At 29.8% G+C, this 18,783-nt stretch overlaps 2 protein-coding genes across 5 annotated transcripts; one reads left to right on the top strand and one right to left on the bottom strand.

Moving 5' to 3' along the window:
- Window positions 1–4,200: 4,200 nt before the first annotated feature.
- LOC124489862 (uncharacterized) lies at window positions 4,201–18,484 on the bottom strand. 4 transcript variants are annotated; one of them, XM_075734862.1, is made up of 7 exons: window positions 17,984–18,484; window positions 9,496–9,855; window positions 7,821–9,375; window positions 6,997–7,166; window positions 6,782–6,921; window positions 5,083–6,711; window positions 4,201–5,023 (listed from the first exon to the last, which is right to left on the bottom strand). In XM_075734862.1, the coding sequence occupies exons 2-7, from the start codon at window positions 9,655–9,657 to the stop codon at window positions 4,468–4,470; spliced, it is 4,212 nt and encodes a 1,403-aa protein (XP_075590977.1). In that variant the 5' UTR covers window positions 9,658–9,855; window positions 17,984–18,484; the 3' UTR covers window positions 4,201–4,467. The 4 variants fall into 4 exon arrangements, with proteins under 4 accessions (XP_075590977.1, XP_075590976.1, XP_046908212.2 ...); XM_075734861.1 differs by having other exon boundaries at window positions 9,496–9,815; window positions 17,984–18,136; XM_047052256.2 differs by lacking the exon at window positions 17,984–18,484 and having other exon boundaries at window positions 9,496–10,479.
- Window positions 13,177–14,483, top strand: LOC124489861 (uncharacterized). Its single transcript, XM_047052255.2, is given in 4 exon segments — window positions 13,177–13,756; window positions 13,892–14,000; window positions 14,002–14,028; window positions 14,030–14,483. Coding segments are annotated over 4 exon segments (1,158 nt in total). The 5' UTR covers window positions 13,177–13,181; the 3' UTR covers window positions 14,477–14,483.
- Window positions 18,485–18,783: the final 299 nt, after the last annotated feature.

Below are 18,783 nucleotides of genomic sequence, written 5' to 3'. Positions count from 1 at the left end.
TTGATTTACCTTTCAGGCATTTTCAAGTTGATGTTCATGTTTTTTTTCTGCTGCTGCTGCTGCTACTGCTGCTTTCCATAACAAACGAAAATTTATTCATATATGGTAACAAATGACTACTTAAATGTTGATGATGATGATGATGATTACTGTAAATGTTGAAAAAAAGTTACTACTTTTGGCAACCAGAAAAAAAATCCATCATCATCATCATTATTATTTCAATAAAAAGATAAATTTTTTCATTATTATTCATCATCATTATATCGTCATTACATTTCGTTTTTTTTGTGTGTTTGTGTGTGTATATGAAAATTGATTCTATTAAATCGAAATGGCAAGGCGTCGAAATCAAATCATAAAAAAGACATCCACCCAATAATAATATTCATTTATAATTGATTATGATGATGATGATGATTATTAATATGAATGTCAAGTATTTATAGTTGAAATATGAATTTCATTTCCGACACATGCATACATACACACACACATTTGTAATTGTCGTCACTTTTTTTTATTATATTTATTTATTTCAAATAACCGACTTGATTATTATTATTATTATCGTATGGCGACATCATCATAAACATACGCCCACACTGATAAACAATATTAGGTGCATAGGTTCAGATGCAAATATTATAGATAAAATGAGCCCTTTTTCATCATCACATATGATGATGGTGATGACACATTATCACATTAACATTTTTTTTCACTAATCACTAATCATCATCATTATTTCATTTTTTTTCTTTCACTTCTTCATTCATTAACCCATTATCTCATCATCATCTAGTTGTGTGTGAATGGAAAAATTAGAGGTAGAAAATAAAAAAAAATAGCAGAAGATGATAATAAGCTTAGCGATGATCTATCCATTCATTTATGATTCTTTTTTTTCATATACATAGATGATGATGATGATGATGATATGATAATTATGATATGAATAATTATAAAGTAATTATTGTCAGTCAGTCAGTTATGACTTTTTTTGACTAAATATAAAAATGTTCTTATATGAATAATGAGAAGAACTGAATTTTTTCATCTGTTTTTTTTTTGGTTAATTTGATCCTTGTTTGCTACTGGTATTTTGATTTTTTTTCTTTTTGGAAAAGCAATTTTTTTCGCAAAAAAAAAGATGATTCATAACAATTGAAATTTGTAATAAATGAGAAAAAAGTTGTTGGTTACTACTACTACTACTACTACTGCTACTGCTAAATTGCTTATAACCAACAATTTTTTTTTTTTTTGGTTCACCTCTACAATAAATTATCATTTCCGTTTTGTTTTTACTTTCTGGAAATAAAATAAAAAATAAAAATTTATTACTGGTGTGTGTGTGTATATGCACACCAATTTGATTGTCGTTGTATTTTTTTTTCTCACTTTCACTCTCTCTATCTCTCTCTTTTGCTCTCTAGTATATTGTATTCATTATAAACCGTTCACCAATCATCATTATCATCATCACCATCATCATCATCATCATCGGGCATCATTAATGTTATGTAATAAAAAAAAATGAACCTGGAAACAAAAAAAATTCTGTTGTAAGTTCACAACATTTTTATACATTTTTTTTTCATTCTGGTTTTTCATGCTCTTAAAATACACACACTGAAACACATTTATATATGTATATGTATCGATTCGCGTGACTTTTTTTTTCCTCATCGTTTGAGGTTTCATTTTCCAATTGTCTTTTTTTTCTGTATGGTTACGGTTGTTGTATACAACTACTAAACACACACACACACACACACACACACTGACACAGACACAGACAAATATCGATCTTTTTTTGGTTACCTAAACTAACTAACCAACCATTGTGAGGGTAGTATATATATGTTGTATGTATAAAAAGAATAGAAAAGAAAAATGAAGCTAAAAAAAAAAAAATAACAACTCCAGTCTAGAGGAAACCAAATAAAAAAAAAGAAGAAAAAAAATGATCAGATTAATGATGTCTATTTTTTTCCTTTTTTTCTTCTTCTTCTTTTTGTTTTCTTCGGCCAACCACACACACACACACACACACACACACACATTGAACGATCAATTCTGCAATTTTTTGTTTCCTTTTTGATCGACCGCGCGTCATCAATCAACCGGCAATAATGTTTGCAACACATATATATAAAAATTGAAGCTCATAATTGGTTCAGTTTCGTTTGTTTTTTTTTCGTTTCATTTTTTTTTCGATGAGTTTCCATTTTGACTTTTTCAAATGTTTTGATTTCACACAATACACACACTTGAACAAATTGTTCATTGAAAATAGAATATATTGGTTATTTGAAATAATTTGTTGGGTTTTTTTCCACATTCTTTGATCATTTATTTTGTGTGTGTGTGTGTGTATGTGAATCAAAACCAACATTGTCCGGAACTGAGAAACGATGGTCAGCTAAATTTAGCAACTGGTTCGGAGTTGTTTTTTTCAAGTTAAAATTATCAAAAAAAAAAAAAAAAAAATACCCGAATGACGTCGATTTGGGTACCAGCAACAATATGCCGTAGGGATGATGTAAAAAATCAGAGCAATTACCATTTATTATTGATTCGAATTTTCGTATGAAAAAGTTATCAAAATTTTTGTAACAATTTTATTTTGTCGAGAAGAAGAAAAAAAAAATCCATGCCATTACATTATTCGTGTGTGTGATTCAACGAATTTAATGTGAAAGAAAAAATGATTTTAATTCTCCATAAACTTTTTCATTCTCCAAAAAAAAAAAAAAATGTTTCTCAAATTGACAAATGAATCATCGATAATATAAAATGGCAATGGAAAATGTGTGTGTTTTTTTTTTGGTTCCAGATTTGTAAAGCTGTTGCTGTCGTTGTTTAATAATAACTGGATTTAAAATCCAAAATGTCACCATATTTAACGTTATTTTGTGTATGAACGAAAAAACTTTTTTTTTCTCTCTCTCTCTCTCTCTCTCTCTGTTCAATCCTTTCATCACTTTTATCATCATCATCATCATCATCATGTATCATCAATGCAAACACACGCAAACACAGAAACACAGAAAGACAGTGACAAAATTTTCATATTTTGAATGGATTCACATTTTCATGTTTTTTTTCAAACAAAAAAGTTTTTCTGGAAAAAAAAAATCCAAAATACGATTGTGATTGTGATATATTATCAAAAAATATGTGTATTTCATTTGTTTTGATCATTGTTTTCAAATAATCATGAAAGATGGCACTTGTTGACCAGATCATCAATAAATAAATTTGAATTTTTTTTTGTTCATTTGTACATACCATCATGATGCGGATGACGATGATGATGATGACCAAAACAATATAACAACAATTGACCACAAAATAGCAGATAATATCAATGAAATGATCAACAATTTTAATGAAATTTTCAATATATTCCAGAATAGTTGATGAAAAAAATATCTAGTATATGGTGTCATGTTTTTTTTTCTCTCTCTCTCTCTCTCTCTCTCTCTTGATTATGGCTACTGGATGATGAATGCAAAAACAAACAAACAAACAATTTGCAAATTCAAGTCGGTTTGTTGTTTGTTGTTTGTGTGCATGTGTGTGTTTAAACCATTGAAATTTCATTATAACCACAAACATATTTGGTCCAGTTTTAATAGTTGTTTAGTGTCACCTGTCAAATTATCATTATTATTTGTTTCCTATTTCATGTTTCGAATGAATGAATAATTTTTTTTGTTGTTGTTGTTGTTCAAACGATCCTGGTCGTCCGTAATAAAATGGATGACATATATTTTTTTCTGTTCTGTTCTGTTCTGTTTTGTTTTGTTTTGGTTCATATATCTGTCTTTTTTTTTGATATTTTCCATATTTTTTTCTCCCTCTCTCACTCTCCACTCTTTTTTTTTTTTTTGTTCATTTCCCGGACAAACAATTCTCAGTGAGTTGAATAATAATAATAATAATAGAAAATGATTCAAAATGAAATTGAAAATCCAGGTTATTGTTGTTGTTGTTGTTTTTTTTTTTTGTATTTTTTTTTATTTTTCATTTATTTATGGGCAGGCTTTTATTTTTTTCTTGCATGTCGATTGTGTGCCAATGATGATTATTCAAACGTATCGTATCATCAGCAATTTTTAAAAAGAGAAAAGAGAAAAAAAGATATTTCAGTAAACTACAGATGCTGCCATCTAGTATCCTGGATTCAAGTTTAGCTTGGTTTTTTTTAAATATTTTTATTTAAAAAAAAATCCAATAATGCAAGATAAATTTGCATAAATTAAAATTGATTTTTTTTTGAATATGATACAAAAATCGTATGTGTGTGTGTGTGTGAAAGTATTAGCTGCCTTAGTGCTTTCAACACAAGCTTGTGTTGTGGTGTGATGTGAAAGAATTAAAAAAAAAAAAAAAAAAAAAAAAAATCATTAGCAAACAACAAAATTGAAATAAATTATTAAATTATAAAATTTTCTCTCATTCATAACGTTTCCAATCATAAACATTTGTTTCGGTTGTTGATTTAATTTCTTCACGTTCTTCAATGGCCTGTTGAAATTGATTTCGTTTTCGTATTGATCCACTATATGATAAATATGATTGTGATGGTTCCAAACTTAATGCATCTAAATCCGGTGAATATGGTCGAAAATCATATTCATATAATCGTTTTGATGATGCATTTGTTGTATTTGTACTAGTGTATGGATTTTCTAATCGTCTTGTTCCGAATACTGATGATGTAGGTGATATTGTTCCATTAAATGGTTTGGATCGTCTACCACTACCATATGGACGTGTTGTTGTAAATGCTGGTTTTATTGGTGTAAAATCTGGTGAATGACATTCATAATGTCTTGGATCAGGTAATTGTTTGGCCCAATTGCCAGAACGTTGTTGCGATGGATGATCATCATTATCGTCCATAGGATAATCTGGTAATGGAACATAATGAGCTGCACTTAAACGACTACGAGTGAATGTAACATCTTCTTCGGTAACAGACCGTACTTCTTGAGCGGAAAATCCGGATCTGTGAGCAAAAAACAAAAAATTAATGATCAAAATGAACAAATAAAGATCAAATTTTACCTATACGTATCCGAATATCTAGTTGGCCGTGGCAATGGCCTTCTTTGATTCACTTCTGGTAATGATAAAAGTCGAAATATTACTTCCCAAGTAGGCGGTTCAAACATTGGACCATATGTTGGATGATTTTGTATTCGTTCAACATATTCTTCAATGGTTGTCGATTCAATGATCAATGTACGAAATACTTCATCAGTAAAAATGATTTGTCGAAAACGATTTCTAGTTGGTAACATGAAATAATCATCTAAATTGGGTATTTTATCACGTGGTGGATTATCTAATACTCGTATTATTTCATCAATTTTCGTAGTAATTGTTGTTTCCGATATCGATTGCGTCGTTGTCGTCGTCGTTGTTGTTGGTGGTGGTGGTTGTTGCATAGGTTTTCTTGGTATCGAACGCATTCGAACATCAAATCCGGTTATATGTTTTGTTTCATCTATTAATCTTGTGTCTTTTTCTTCTAAAATTTCTTCTTCATAATCAATTTCCATTGTTAAATTAGGCATTGATCGGCCAATTTTTGTTACATGTTCATTCGTTTCAGTTTCAGTAATGTTTGTCACATAAAAATCATCAATATTTTTAACCATAATTTTCGGCTTTTTACCGCTCACCAAACGATGAGTAGTATCATCCACGAATTCTTCTACATCTCTTGAATGTGTTATATAATCATCATGTTCAGTTGTTTGTGTTATTGGTGGTTGCATAGCATTAATGATTGTTTCATCCAAATCATCAATAACTTCATCAATTTCATATAAATCTGTTCGAAAATAATCATCTTGTCCTGTGGTTGTAATTTGTGGCATTTTTGTTGGACCATGAATACGATATTTACTGACGTCGTCAATGACATCGGTTTCTTGTTCAGAATGTACAAAAGTATCATCAACTTTTTGCGTTGTTAATGGTTTTTTTGGACCAAAAACTCGTTGATTGGTGGTTATTTCATCAATTTCTAAATCAACTTGTGGTGTAACCAATGTTTCATCGATATATTTGGTTGTAATTGGTTTTTTTGGTGGCACAATCACACGTTGAGTGGTTACTTCGTCGATAATTTCCGTAGTAGTTTTTGGTGTAACAAAATATCTGTCTGTAATCAATTTGGTAATTATTGGTTTCTTTGGAACAATTAAACGATCAATTTCATAATCAGTGTCCACATCTGTTTCTGATGCATGTGTAACAAAACGATCATCAAATTTACGTGTACTAAACAGCGGTACTGGTGGTACCAAAACATTTTGCTGTGTTTGTACAACATCATTTTCAATCATATCTTGATCATGATAGAATATATCATCCATATATGAAAGTTTTGCTTCAGGAATGAAACCTAAATTTTGAAATTGATAATCATCACGATGTATGATTGAACCTTCAGATATTATTGAATGTTCTTCCGATGATATTGATGGTGGTGGGAAATACGGTAATTCAGTGGGTGGAATAAATTTACGAACAACTTTAACTTTTCGTTTCTTCAGACAATAATAACCGATACCGATTCCTAGTAGTAATAATGTTAAAAATAATAATGCCGATACAATCAATAATAATTCCACTTCGGATAATTTTGCCGGTATAAATGGTACTGCTGGCGGTGGTTGTTCCAATCTGTATAATTTAATTAATCATTAGATTAGATGAATCAATCAATTATATGTTGATTAATAAACACACATACATTGGTGCAGCAATCAATGGCGGTGGTGGTGCCAACGGTGGTGGATATCGACATACAATCGTTTTGATTTCATCTTCTTCCAATTCTAATGCACGATGAAATCTAAGTATAATGTTATTGATGAAAATTCTTGGTGCTTCCTGAAAACAAAAATCAAATCATCAATCGATCAATCATTAAAGTGAATGTTTAATATATAAATAAAATATAAATACCTGTTTAGTACCACAGCCTTTCAATGGTAAACGCATTTCATAATAACGACCACCATCGCCATAAAATTTACATGGACTTGAACGATCATAATCAGCGTAGCCAACACCACGAAATGGTTCAGTGAAATTAATTTTAACAATCATTTCACCACTTTCACATGAAAGATATGCTATACAACAGACAAACAAAACAAAACAAAACAAAACAAAAAATGAATAAAATGGGCGTCATCTTTTTTTGTCGTTTATTGTTCATTCTCTATTTTACATTATTATTCAATTATATATCAATGACATAGATCGATAGATCACATATGATTGACATACATACACAGCAACCAATAGAACAAACAAACAAACATATATTGAAATCGGCTAAAATCTCTCTTTTTTTCCAAAATGAAATGATCCCAATGATTTATTATTCACTTTTAAATCATAAATGTAAATAATTTAAGGTGTGATCATCATCGTATAACTTATTAATAATTAAAACATTTTCCACCATTGTTTTACCATCATAATGATCTGGATCATCGATTAATAACGATGATAATGAAGAACAATTGAATTGAATTGAATGTTTTAAGAGGAAACTGAAACATGATATTTTTTTTGCAATTCAAAACTGGAAATCTTTTTGGCAAAAAAAAACCATCTGATGATTATGATCATTATCTTCAACACCATCTCAGTAGTGAATTTGGCCATCTTGCAACAACTCATTCACTAATTAAACATAATGATGATGATGATGATTATGATGATAATTGGAGACATAAATTTCAAAGTTCATTGGAAAAAAAAAATTTATTTTCTCTTACCTCTTGTTCGATTAGTAATAATTTCCGATTCCAATTGATCAGTTGCTGCTAATCGTACAACATTTTGTGCATGTTTTTTTGCCTGTTCTTCATTCGCTTGTTCAGCATAAATACGAGCTTTATTAATTGCTTCAACGTCAACATTATCCAATGAATTTAATGATGATACAACAGCTGTTCCGGGTTGTTGTTGTAATAATAAATTTGTAGCTTGTCTATTGTTGTTGTTGTTATTATTTACATTATTATTTACACGATTACGTGTATCATATTCATTGGACGTTACCAATGATGATGGTTGTATTTGTATTCTATTGTTTACATTATTATTATTGATTCGATTATGATTATGATGATTGTTTTGAACACCAGATCCATATTGTGTTTGATTGTTTACTACATTGTCTATCAAGTTGGATGAATAAATATTTGAACCAGAATTTATGGCAGTACGATTAATTGGGCTAGCTTGTTGCTGGTGTCCATAATGATGACCAATGGTCCGGTTTATGGTGTCAACACCGATATTATCTTGAATATGGCCACTTGAATAAACATTTGTGCCAATGTTTCCTGGATGAACAATTGTACGATTCATTCCTAACCCAGATGTTTGATGAATTCTATTTTGATGGCCCGAATCAAATGTATATGGTGCTCCTGAATGATGAATGACTGCTGTTCGGTTGTTGATGGCATTAATTTGCGTTTTATTTTGCAGACCATTATGATGATGACCAGAATGATATCCAGTTTGGAATCTATTATTACCTTCCAAATGAGTATCAGTTACATCGACAATAACGCCTCGATAATGATGATCACCAGTTGAACCATGGTAACCATTATCATTACTGTTGACAACAAGTACTGAACTAACATCAGGACTAACAGCAGCTCTATGATAACTTTCCAGATCTGTACGACCTCCTTGATGTGCTGAAGTAATTAAACGATCACCATCATGTGCAGATCGATTATAGTGGCTGATTTCAGCGCCACCGTTTTGTCTGATTTCATAATGATGAACAGTTTGTGGTCGATATTTGTGAATAGAATCTCGATCAATATGATCAACTTGATTATGAAGTGGATGATGAAATTGATGTCGCTGATTATTAGAATTATGATGATGGCCAATGTCAGTGCTAGTATCAGCAACCATTCCTGATCTTTCAACTTCTTTGAATCTTGTATTGCCATTATCACCATCATCATCATCATCATCTTTAACATTGATACGATCGCTTACATGTATGACTGAACCAGTTATTGGTCTGGCTTTGAAACGATTATTATTATTATTATTGATCACATTTGATGATGATGTGTATGACAAAGGATGATAATGATGACCATCACCATCACCACCAAAATGAAATATAGTACCATTTCGAAGACGAGGCCTATTATTGATGGATTCAGCCACTACAGGGCTATTATGATGATGATGATGATTACTATGATCAAAACTGCCATCATTATCATTATGATGAAAATTATGATCAACAACAGTTTCAATATTATGGCCACTACCAATAACGACTAGATTGATCTATATTCATTTAACAATAGAGATAAAATATCGATATGATTAACATATGTTGTTGTTGTTGTTACACATAGAGAAATAAAAAAAAAAAAACAAAAATGAATAATTTTTTTTTTCGTTTACCATAAAAAAATATATGGAGACCAGAATGATGAAAGAAATGTTGGTGGCATTTGACTTGTTCGATAATGATTTTCGATGCTGATGATGATATTTTTTCATCTTCGTAGATGTTTCATCAATATTGGTGGCTACAATTATGGCAATGGATTTGATGATCATCATTTTTTTTTTTTTTGATGTGATGTTGTGGTTTTTATTATGTAGTATAGATCACATTTGTCACATTTATTGATTATTATTGATTTCAATCAATCGATTTTGATCTGGACAAAGTTCACAATAATAATAATACGATGAATGAATGGCAGTTGAAATTACATCTGTTGGTTTTGAATAAAATAAGAAGAAATGAAAAAAAAACTTGAAATTGAATAATTTAAATGATTCACATTAATGGATGTTTGTGTTTGTGTGTGTGTTCGTGTGTATCTAGTCTATTTGATCAAGCTTGAAAAACTTTGTTTATGCTGATGATCATGTTGATGGCCAGTTAGATTTTTCTTAGTTAGAGAATCAAGATCATTTGAAAAAAAAATGAACAGGAACACAAAACATGAAGATGTTGTTGTTGTTGTTGTTGTTGTTTTTTTTTTCTTAAAAAGAAATAAAAATGCACACACCAAACACCAAAAGCCACCACCAGACAAACAACTAAATAACAAAAAAAAAACGACCACCAACACTTTTAAAGATTAGAATCAAAAATCCAAATTAAGGCATCAATGTTAATGTTGGTCATGATTTTTTTTTATCAACATGTTTGGTATGGTATATTCATCATCAACAAATGAATATATGAACAAATGGATCCTCAGATGGATACAATTGATCCTACGCTATTATTTATTTACAAACTATAACCGAAATAGAAAGAAAGTATATTCCCAAATCTATCTTCTGTCTTTTTTTTTTCGCACATTTAATCATTCATTTTGGACAGCCAAAATGAACACCTCCACACACGATGATGACGACCACGAAGATTTTTTTTTTATTTTTTTTGGTCATAATTGAATGATGATGACGATGAATACGACTACTGGTATATATTGCCACTACCACTTTCATTATCATTCAACATTCAACATTGCAACAGTAAAAGATCATTTATCGTTTTTTCTTTAAAACGGAAGAATGAATCTCTCGAATCGTATGAGTCAAAATTGCTAAATAAAGTAATGATGATTATGATGATGAAAAAACAAAACAAAAAAAAAAAAAATCACCAATTGAATAAACAAACAAATGAATGGCAAAAATTGTTCATTCTCAATGGTATTTTTTTTTCTATATATCCTTGATGATTGTTGTACATTTGGATTTTTTTTTCTCCAAATTCATTTCAATTTTTTTTTATCTTCATTGTTTCACTGTTTAACTGTTTTTTTTTTTCATTCGTATGCATCAAATCCGGATACAAATTGTGCAGGAGTATAATGATGATATACATGAAATTGAAATTAATGAATTTCCGATAAATTATAACCACTAATCATAATGATAATGATGATGATGATGATGATGATAATAATCATCATGATTGATTATTAAAATCAATATTTCCGATAAAACATATGTTCAATAAATGAATCAGTTGCTAATCTCAATTGATTAAATAGGACGGGACGAACTCATATAATAAATTGAAAATAACAGGAACAACAACAAAAAAAATCGATTGTATCGATTTTTATCCACTTGAATCATCACGATAATTGGTATAATTGGTTTATTGATGAAAAAGAAGAATAAAAAAAACTTTGTGACCGAGTGAATCATTCATTTTACCATGAAACCATAAAGGCTAATTTAATAATCATCATCATATGATATTAATCTGTCAATTTGTGACCTTTACCAAACAAATACACATAATAAATGTGTGTGTGTGTGACATCATTTAATAATAATAATGATGAAATGTCCATGTTTGTATGTTTGGTGTTGTCATATTTCATAAATCATCATCATCATCATCATTATGGCGATGATGAATTAAATTAGACATTGATAATCAAAATGGTGATGAAGAAAAAAAAAATATGATGATGATGAACAAAGATCCAAAAATGAAAATCTACCATTGACGTTTGTATATTCGTATTTACACTTGATATCCTTGGAACAACATGATCATCATCATCATCAAATGGAAGAAAAAACACACAAGATATGACTACCTAATTTGGTAAATATGATGGTCGAATGTCATACAACAGCAACAACAACGACAACGACATTGTCATCCTTCACTGAATTCTAATGCATAAATTCATTGTCCAAATAAAATTAAAAAAAAAAAACTAAATAATTGTTTGGAGGTTATCATCAACCCGCACAATTATTCATCAATGTCTGAAACAACTGAACTGAAATGAATCCAAAACCAATAAAAAAAAAAAAAAAAAAATCGAAACAAGAAAAAAATTTTCCATCCAAGAATCCTCCACAAATTGTTGAATGATATTGGATCACCATGTTAGGTTTATGTGTGGATGTTATTTCAACAGCAACAGCAACAAAATGTTTTTGAATTTTAATCATAAAAACTGCTGCTGCTATTCATGTCATTTTATAAAATACCACACACACATATGTAATTATAACCATAACCATAATGATGACGATGATGATGATGATCTAGATCAGTGATTCCCAACCGGTGGTTCGCGAACCCCTGGGGGTTCGTGGGATATGCAAAAGGGTAACTTTGTATGTACTCGAATTTTGTAAAGAAAAAACCACCGGGGGTTCGCGAAGAAAAAAAGGTTGGGAAACACTGATCTAGATAATTGGTGGTAATGTCTATTCGAAGTTTTTTTTACTTTATTGCTTTTTTTATTTCTCTATCCGCATTATTCAAACCTCTATAGTTGTCGGAAATTGTTGTTGTTTTGCGAGAACATGAACAACAACAACAACAACAAACCCAAACAACAACAACAACAATTTTTGTTTATTATTTATTTACATGTCAACACTATGTTCTTCAACGTCGTCGTGGTTGTTGTTGTTGTTGTTGTTGAAAAGTTAATTAGACATTATTTGGATAATTTTGCATCTAGATTAGAAAATTATACATGTCTATATCAAACAAAAAAATTTTTTTTTTCATTGATCGACATTACACAAGATCATAAACGATTTGATCTTGTTTCTTTCTTTTTTTTTTTGTTCGTTATCTTTTTTTTTTTTTTGATCAATCATCAATGATAATGATGATGATCATGTTGATCAACACCATATATTAAATGACCATCAAAAAAAAAATTGATGATCGTTTCAAGATAAATAAAATCGGATCTTAAATTGTAATTCAAGGAAGTAATCAATCATGACCTTTACTCATGGCTTTTTTTTCACATTGTTCATCTGGGATTATTATTCAATAAAATAAAAGAAAACAACAACAACAACAACAAATTGGCCATAAATTCAATATACAATGGATTTTTTTGCTCTCAAATACAAAAGTTTTCTTATTGTGAAAAGAAAATAATGCCATTTCGGATCAACCATTTTGGAAACGATTAAACAAATTTGTTCAATTGAAACAATCTGGATTTAATTCAATTACACAAATAGGCGACGGGAAATTTTTCATAATAATAAAATGCACTTATTAGAAATTAGAAATCGGTTTTTTTTATTCGAAATCAAAAATTTATGAAATGAATTGGTTTACGATGACGATTATGGTGGTGATTTTCATTTCAAAATCTCAAAATGCACCATTAATAGTGGACAAAAGAGAAGATCATATATTGATTGAAATTATCGATAAAATTCAACGTTATTCACCAGTGGTCTGTTGTGGTGGTCCATCAGAATCAAGACCAACATGTAAACATTATTGTTGTGATAAACCAGACAAAGAAGATAAACCTAAACCAACAACTCATAAACCATTGGACAGCGGTGGAAATTCTAGCCCAAAACCGACTAAAAAGCCACCAATAAATAATGTACCACAGCCATCAACATATGTTGTTTGTTTTTCGTTTGAAAACATTCTGACCATCATTGAATTTCGTCATGATAATCATTTCATACATGATTGTGTTATATTTGATCAAACAATCGAAGAACGTAAACAACAATCACATTATTATATGGAATATTATGCGGCAAAAAATCGAACATTTTTCAGTCATCAAATTGATTTCAATATCATGTTACTAATGATACGATCATGTACAATGAATGCATTCGAACAACAACAACAATTACAAGTAACACACAACACTGGAAACATCAATGTGTATGTAAATCTTAATCCAGTGATAGATGAAATATCGATAAATATTGAAAATTTTGTTAATTGGATACCGCCAAAAACTAAATGGCAAGTTTTTCTTCTCGAAGAAAAAAATTTTCATCATTTTCTTTTCTACAGGTGCGGTTTTCATGATATAGCCATTGATTATTGGGATTTGGGTAAAGCATCATCCGTAGATATTTGTTGCCGTGAACATGATCATTGTCCAATACGGATATTGCCAAATGGAAAAACAATATGGTATTGATAATGGTGGGAAAATTTACATTATCACTTTGTCAATGTGAACAATTATTTTATGATTGTCTTGATCATGAAAGTCATTCATCATATGGACAAGAAATAAAACGAATATATTTTAATCTATTACGATTAAAATGTCTTGAACCTATTGATTGTCAAGCAAAATGGATATATAATAATAATAAATGGGAATTAAAAAATCGTGATAAACCATGTGCAGATAAATTTCGTACGATAAAATTTAAAAATCGCCATAAACTATTTGGTGATCAAAATGACGATGATGGTGGACACAAAGAACGGCCGCAAAAAGGACATGATGATGATGATGATGATAAATTACCAGATCAGAAAAGAAAAACAAATAAACGACGATGGAATAAATGTCGATCAAAAAAATATCCACCATATTTACATACACATACACATCATTTGAGTGTTTCAATAAATCGATCCTAAAGCATCATTGGTGTTGGATTACCTGTACGTTTTTTGTTTTTGTTTCCAAATAAAGTATCCAAGAAGAAGATGAAGAAAAAGAAGACAAAAGCGCACGCAATATCATATATCGTGAGTGGAATATATCGAGTGCCAATTATCAATTCAAATGAATTAAATTCAATTCAATTCAATGTGCAATCACGTATGCAAAACAAAAACAAACTTGAAAATTCACAGTGTCAAGGTTGTTGTATTGCTTGCTAGTTGAATGTTTGAATGAAAAAAAAAAAAATTTTTCTTTTACAAAACGAGATAATGGAGATGAATAGAATGTCAGAGAGAGAGAGAGAGAGAGATGCAACAAGTAGTAGTCTGTCTTCAGAGTGTGTACAATGTTCATTTTCAATTTGTCTTTTTTTTTCTTCAATTTTACCATTCCATTTTGTGTGTGTGTGTCATATATGAACTTTATCATCATCATCATCATCGTAATTGCTGACATGATGAATTGGCCATGCACACACACACACACACACACAAAACATCAACTTTATTTTTTGGTCAATTAAAAGTGAATCATCAAGTGGTATAGAAAGAGGTGTATAATCATTAAAAATGAATCATCATTATGAAAAACAAGACAAAACAAAACAGATATTGCACCAAAAAAAAAAAAAAAAATTACATTTCTCATCCTGAAATCCTAATCTCAATCAAACGAAATTTATGACTTGAAACACTGTGGAGAGGATTATGGATGAATGATGTGAATGTGAATGATTGTTTTGTGGAAAGCAAAAGAAAAAAAAACAAAATTTGTCTACAAATTGCAACAAAATTTATTTTTTCTCATAGTCTCATCATCATACATTAAAAAAAAAACAACGACGGAAAAAATTTACAAAATTTTTGGAGTTTTTTTTTCGTCCATAACCAAAACAACCATGTGTCGCACCTATTTTTTTCCACTGTTCTTCATGTACTTTGTGTATATGGAGATGGACAATTTTCAAGAAGTATTAAACACATTTTTGTGGCCCAGTGTGTGTGTATGTGTATGATGATGAATGGTCATTGGTAGTTTTTTTTTTTGTTGATGCCAGTCATTTTTGTCTTTGTTTGTCTTTTTATGGTCAAAGAAAAATTTCAACATCCTGTGCACGCGTAGATTATGGTTATGTAAATTAACATTTTGCTTGTGCGTGTGTGTGTGTGTGTGTGTGTGTGTGATGCATGTGATCATCAATTGATTGAGATGTCCAAAAAAAAACTAACTAACTGATAACTGAACACGAATTTTTTTTTATACCGAAATTTTGTTCTCGACCATTCAATGTCGTAGAGAAGAACGAAAAAAATTTAACAAGTATTCGATAAATTGATTGATTTTTTTCACTTTGTCTAAAATAAATAAATCATCGTCTATAGGTAATGAATGAATGAGAAAATATTATTGACCTAAATTAATTAAATTTTTAACATTCATTTGGTTTCCATGTAAACAAATCAAATGTGAATTCAAATCGAATGACATATGATGATAGGAAAAATCGATCGATTATGGCAAAAAAATCAATGGTCAAGATCGTAAAAATTTCATTTTTTTTTTCGTTTCAAAATTTTCTCATTCACACATGCAATGGGAAAAAATTCAGAAATGAAATTTATGAAAAACACATGAAAACACAACAAAAGAAAAATAGTCTACTTCCTGAATAGATGTGAAAAAAAACAATCGAAAATGAAAATTGAAATCATCAAAATTTATGAAAAACAAACAGACCTGAAAAAAAAATCTAAATAAAATCAGCGTAGGTGTCTCTATAAACATCACCATAAACATAGAAAAAAAATGTGGTGCTCTAAATTATTATGTTGAACATTGAGAAAATTGATTGATTTTCCAATTGAATTGAATTGATTGAATATGAGTGTTGAACTTTGTATGTACACATATGACATTCGATCTTTGTCATCGAAATTGAAATCTATCAACGTCGATAAATAAAAATCATGTCGGCCATGTTCACATCATCATATAAACACAAAGACACATAGTGGACAGTGTCCACTGGACACCTGTCATAATCGCATGTCGTCGTCGTCGTCGTCGTCGTCCTAAAGTAAAATGACCTTTAAAAAAAATCATGATGATGATGATGATGATCGAGAAAAGTGGAAAAAAACCACTTGAATTTTTTCTTTTTTGAAAAAAATTTTTTTTTTCAATAATTATTTCGCCAAACAAACAGCGAAAAAAAAACAGCTAGCTGAATAGTTTGCGTATTCGTGGTCGATTACAAAAGTAAATCAAATTGGCATTTTTGATTGCAAATGATCAAGGTAACGAAATACGAAATACAAACACACACACGCAATCCATTCATCAATGATTGATCGATTTTTTCTCAATCGATTGAATTTTTATTCATCACAGCTAAACTTGATGATTGTTTTTGTTTTGTTTTCGATTTCGATTTCAGAATTAAAAACAAAAACGAAAAAATTTGTTTTGATTTAATCATCATAACCGTTTTGTTCTTTTTTTTCCACTCACCAATTACGCAATTGAAATTGAAAACAAATTAACAGTTACCGCTGTCGAACTACTACTACTACTACGCCCTGTTATTTTTATTAGAAAATTGGATGAACAAGAAAACAAAACAAAAAAAAAACAAACCAATCATATATTCGTGATGATATTCAATCGATGGTGAAAAAATAACCGTAATGAAATATATTGTCTCTCTAAGGTTCAATGTCTATTAGTAGACTATATTATTAATCTAATGGATGTTTGAATGAAAGACAAAAAACTTTTTTTTTCCCCATTCACCTGTTACATGCATACAACAATCACCTGTGTATTGAATGGTTCCATTTTGAAAAATTAACAAATCATTTTTCTCAACAACAACAACAACAACAACAACAACAATAACCACAAGCACACGAATGTCTATTTTATTTATTTATTATCTTCAAAAGAGAAAAGAAACGATGATGATGATGATGGAAACAAGTTGTTCAAGGATTTTTCACATCTTTGGAATAAACGGTCAAAAGAAAAAATGATGCTGATGATGATGATGATGATGATGAACGCGTGTTTATGAGCCAGCAAATGAGAAAAAAAAACTTTAAAAGAACAGAACAACGAAACCATAGACATTTTTTTTATGTAATAATAATCTACAAGTCTAATTATGGATTTATGGATATATGTATATCAGATATATATCGATTTATTTATTTGATTCATTAATAATCATTCACGAATTCAATTCTTTTTTTTCTCACCATTGTTTGAAAATGTTTTCAATGTCAACCATATCAATGTTTTGGCAATCAATCATCACACAAATGCGCATAAACATCATGATGATGATGATGATGATGATGGAAAAAAAACAAAAAAATCATGGATGAATAATTTTCAAATGTTGAAGAACAAAATCAATCATCAACTCAAGTTAAAAAAAAGTAAAATTAAAAAGAAAACAAAACATTCAAAAATCTTACTTTTTCACATGATGAACATTGAAAAGTTTTCCGGCGTAGCATCAGTTATGGTCAAACTGAATCTAATCTCAAACAAGAAATCTTGTCCCGAAAAAAAAATGAAGAAAATCAAATTTGACAATTTTCAAAAACAAAAAAAAAACAAAAAAAAATCTTAACCACAGATGGTCAAAAGTTGAAAAGCAAGATAATCGCTTGATGGAAAGACAGAAAGATTATGATGTTGATGATGAGCAACAGATTTGAATAATAAACATTTGATGATGATGATAATCAGTGATAAGTTAAACAAAACGAAAAAAAAAGAAAAAGAAAAATCCACTGCAAGTTTTTTTTTCAAGAACACAAAGTTCCAATTGGAACAACAACAACACCAACACACAACAAACACTTGGAGCCACACATGATCACAAAATAATAATGATGAAAAAAAATTTCAATTTATCGTGTGTGTGTGTGTGTGTGTTCATACATTCATACTGGTCATATTTGTAGCAACATGATTTTTCAAATGTCCATTTCAATGTTCATATATGAAAACATTTTCATCACATCGTCGTCATTGCCATCGAATGAATGAAGAAACAGCCAACAAGAAAAAGTTTTCTTGTTTTTTTTTTCAGAGAGAAAGTCGTCGTCTATTCACTGTTATACCTGTTGTTGCAAGTACGTTATTTTTCTCGTGTTTCCAAGGCAATTCACCGTGTTGGATTCATCATTTGCACCACACACACACATACACAAAACACTGAGAAAAAAGAAAAGAAAATTTCTCTTTTTCTCATCGAAATCTAAACTTA

The sequence above is a fragment of the Dermatophagoides farinae genome, chromosome 10 (genome assembly GCF_024713945.1).
Source record: "Dermatophagoides farinae isolate YC_2012a chromosome 10, ASM2471394v1, whole genome shotgun sequence".
NCBI lineage: Eukaryota > Metazoa > Arthropoda > Arachnida > Sarcoptiformes > Pyroglyphidae > Dermatophagoides > Dermatophagoides farinae.
Note: the sequence above shows the minus strand (reverse complement) of the source record. Positions and strands in the feature narration are given on the sequence as shown.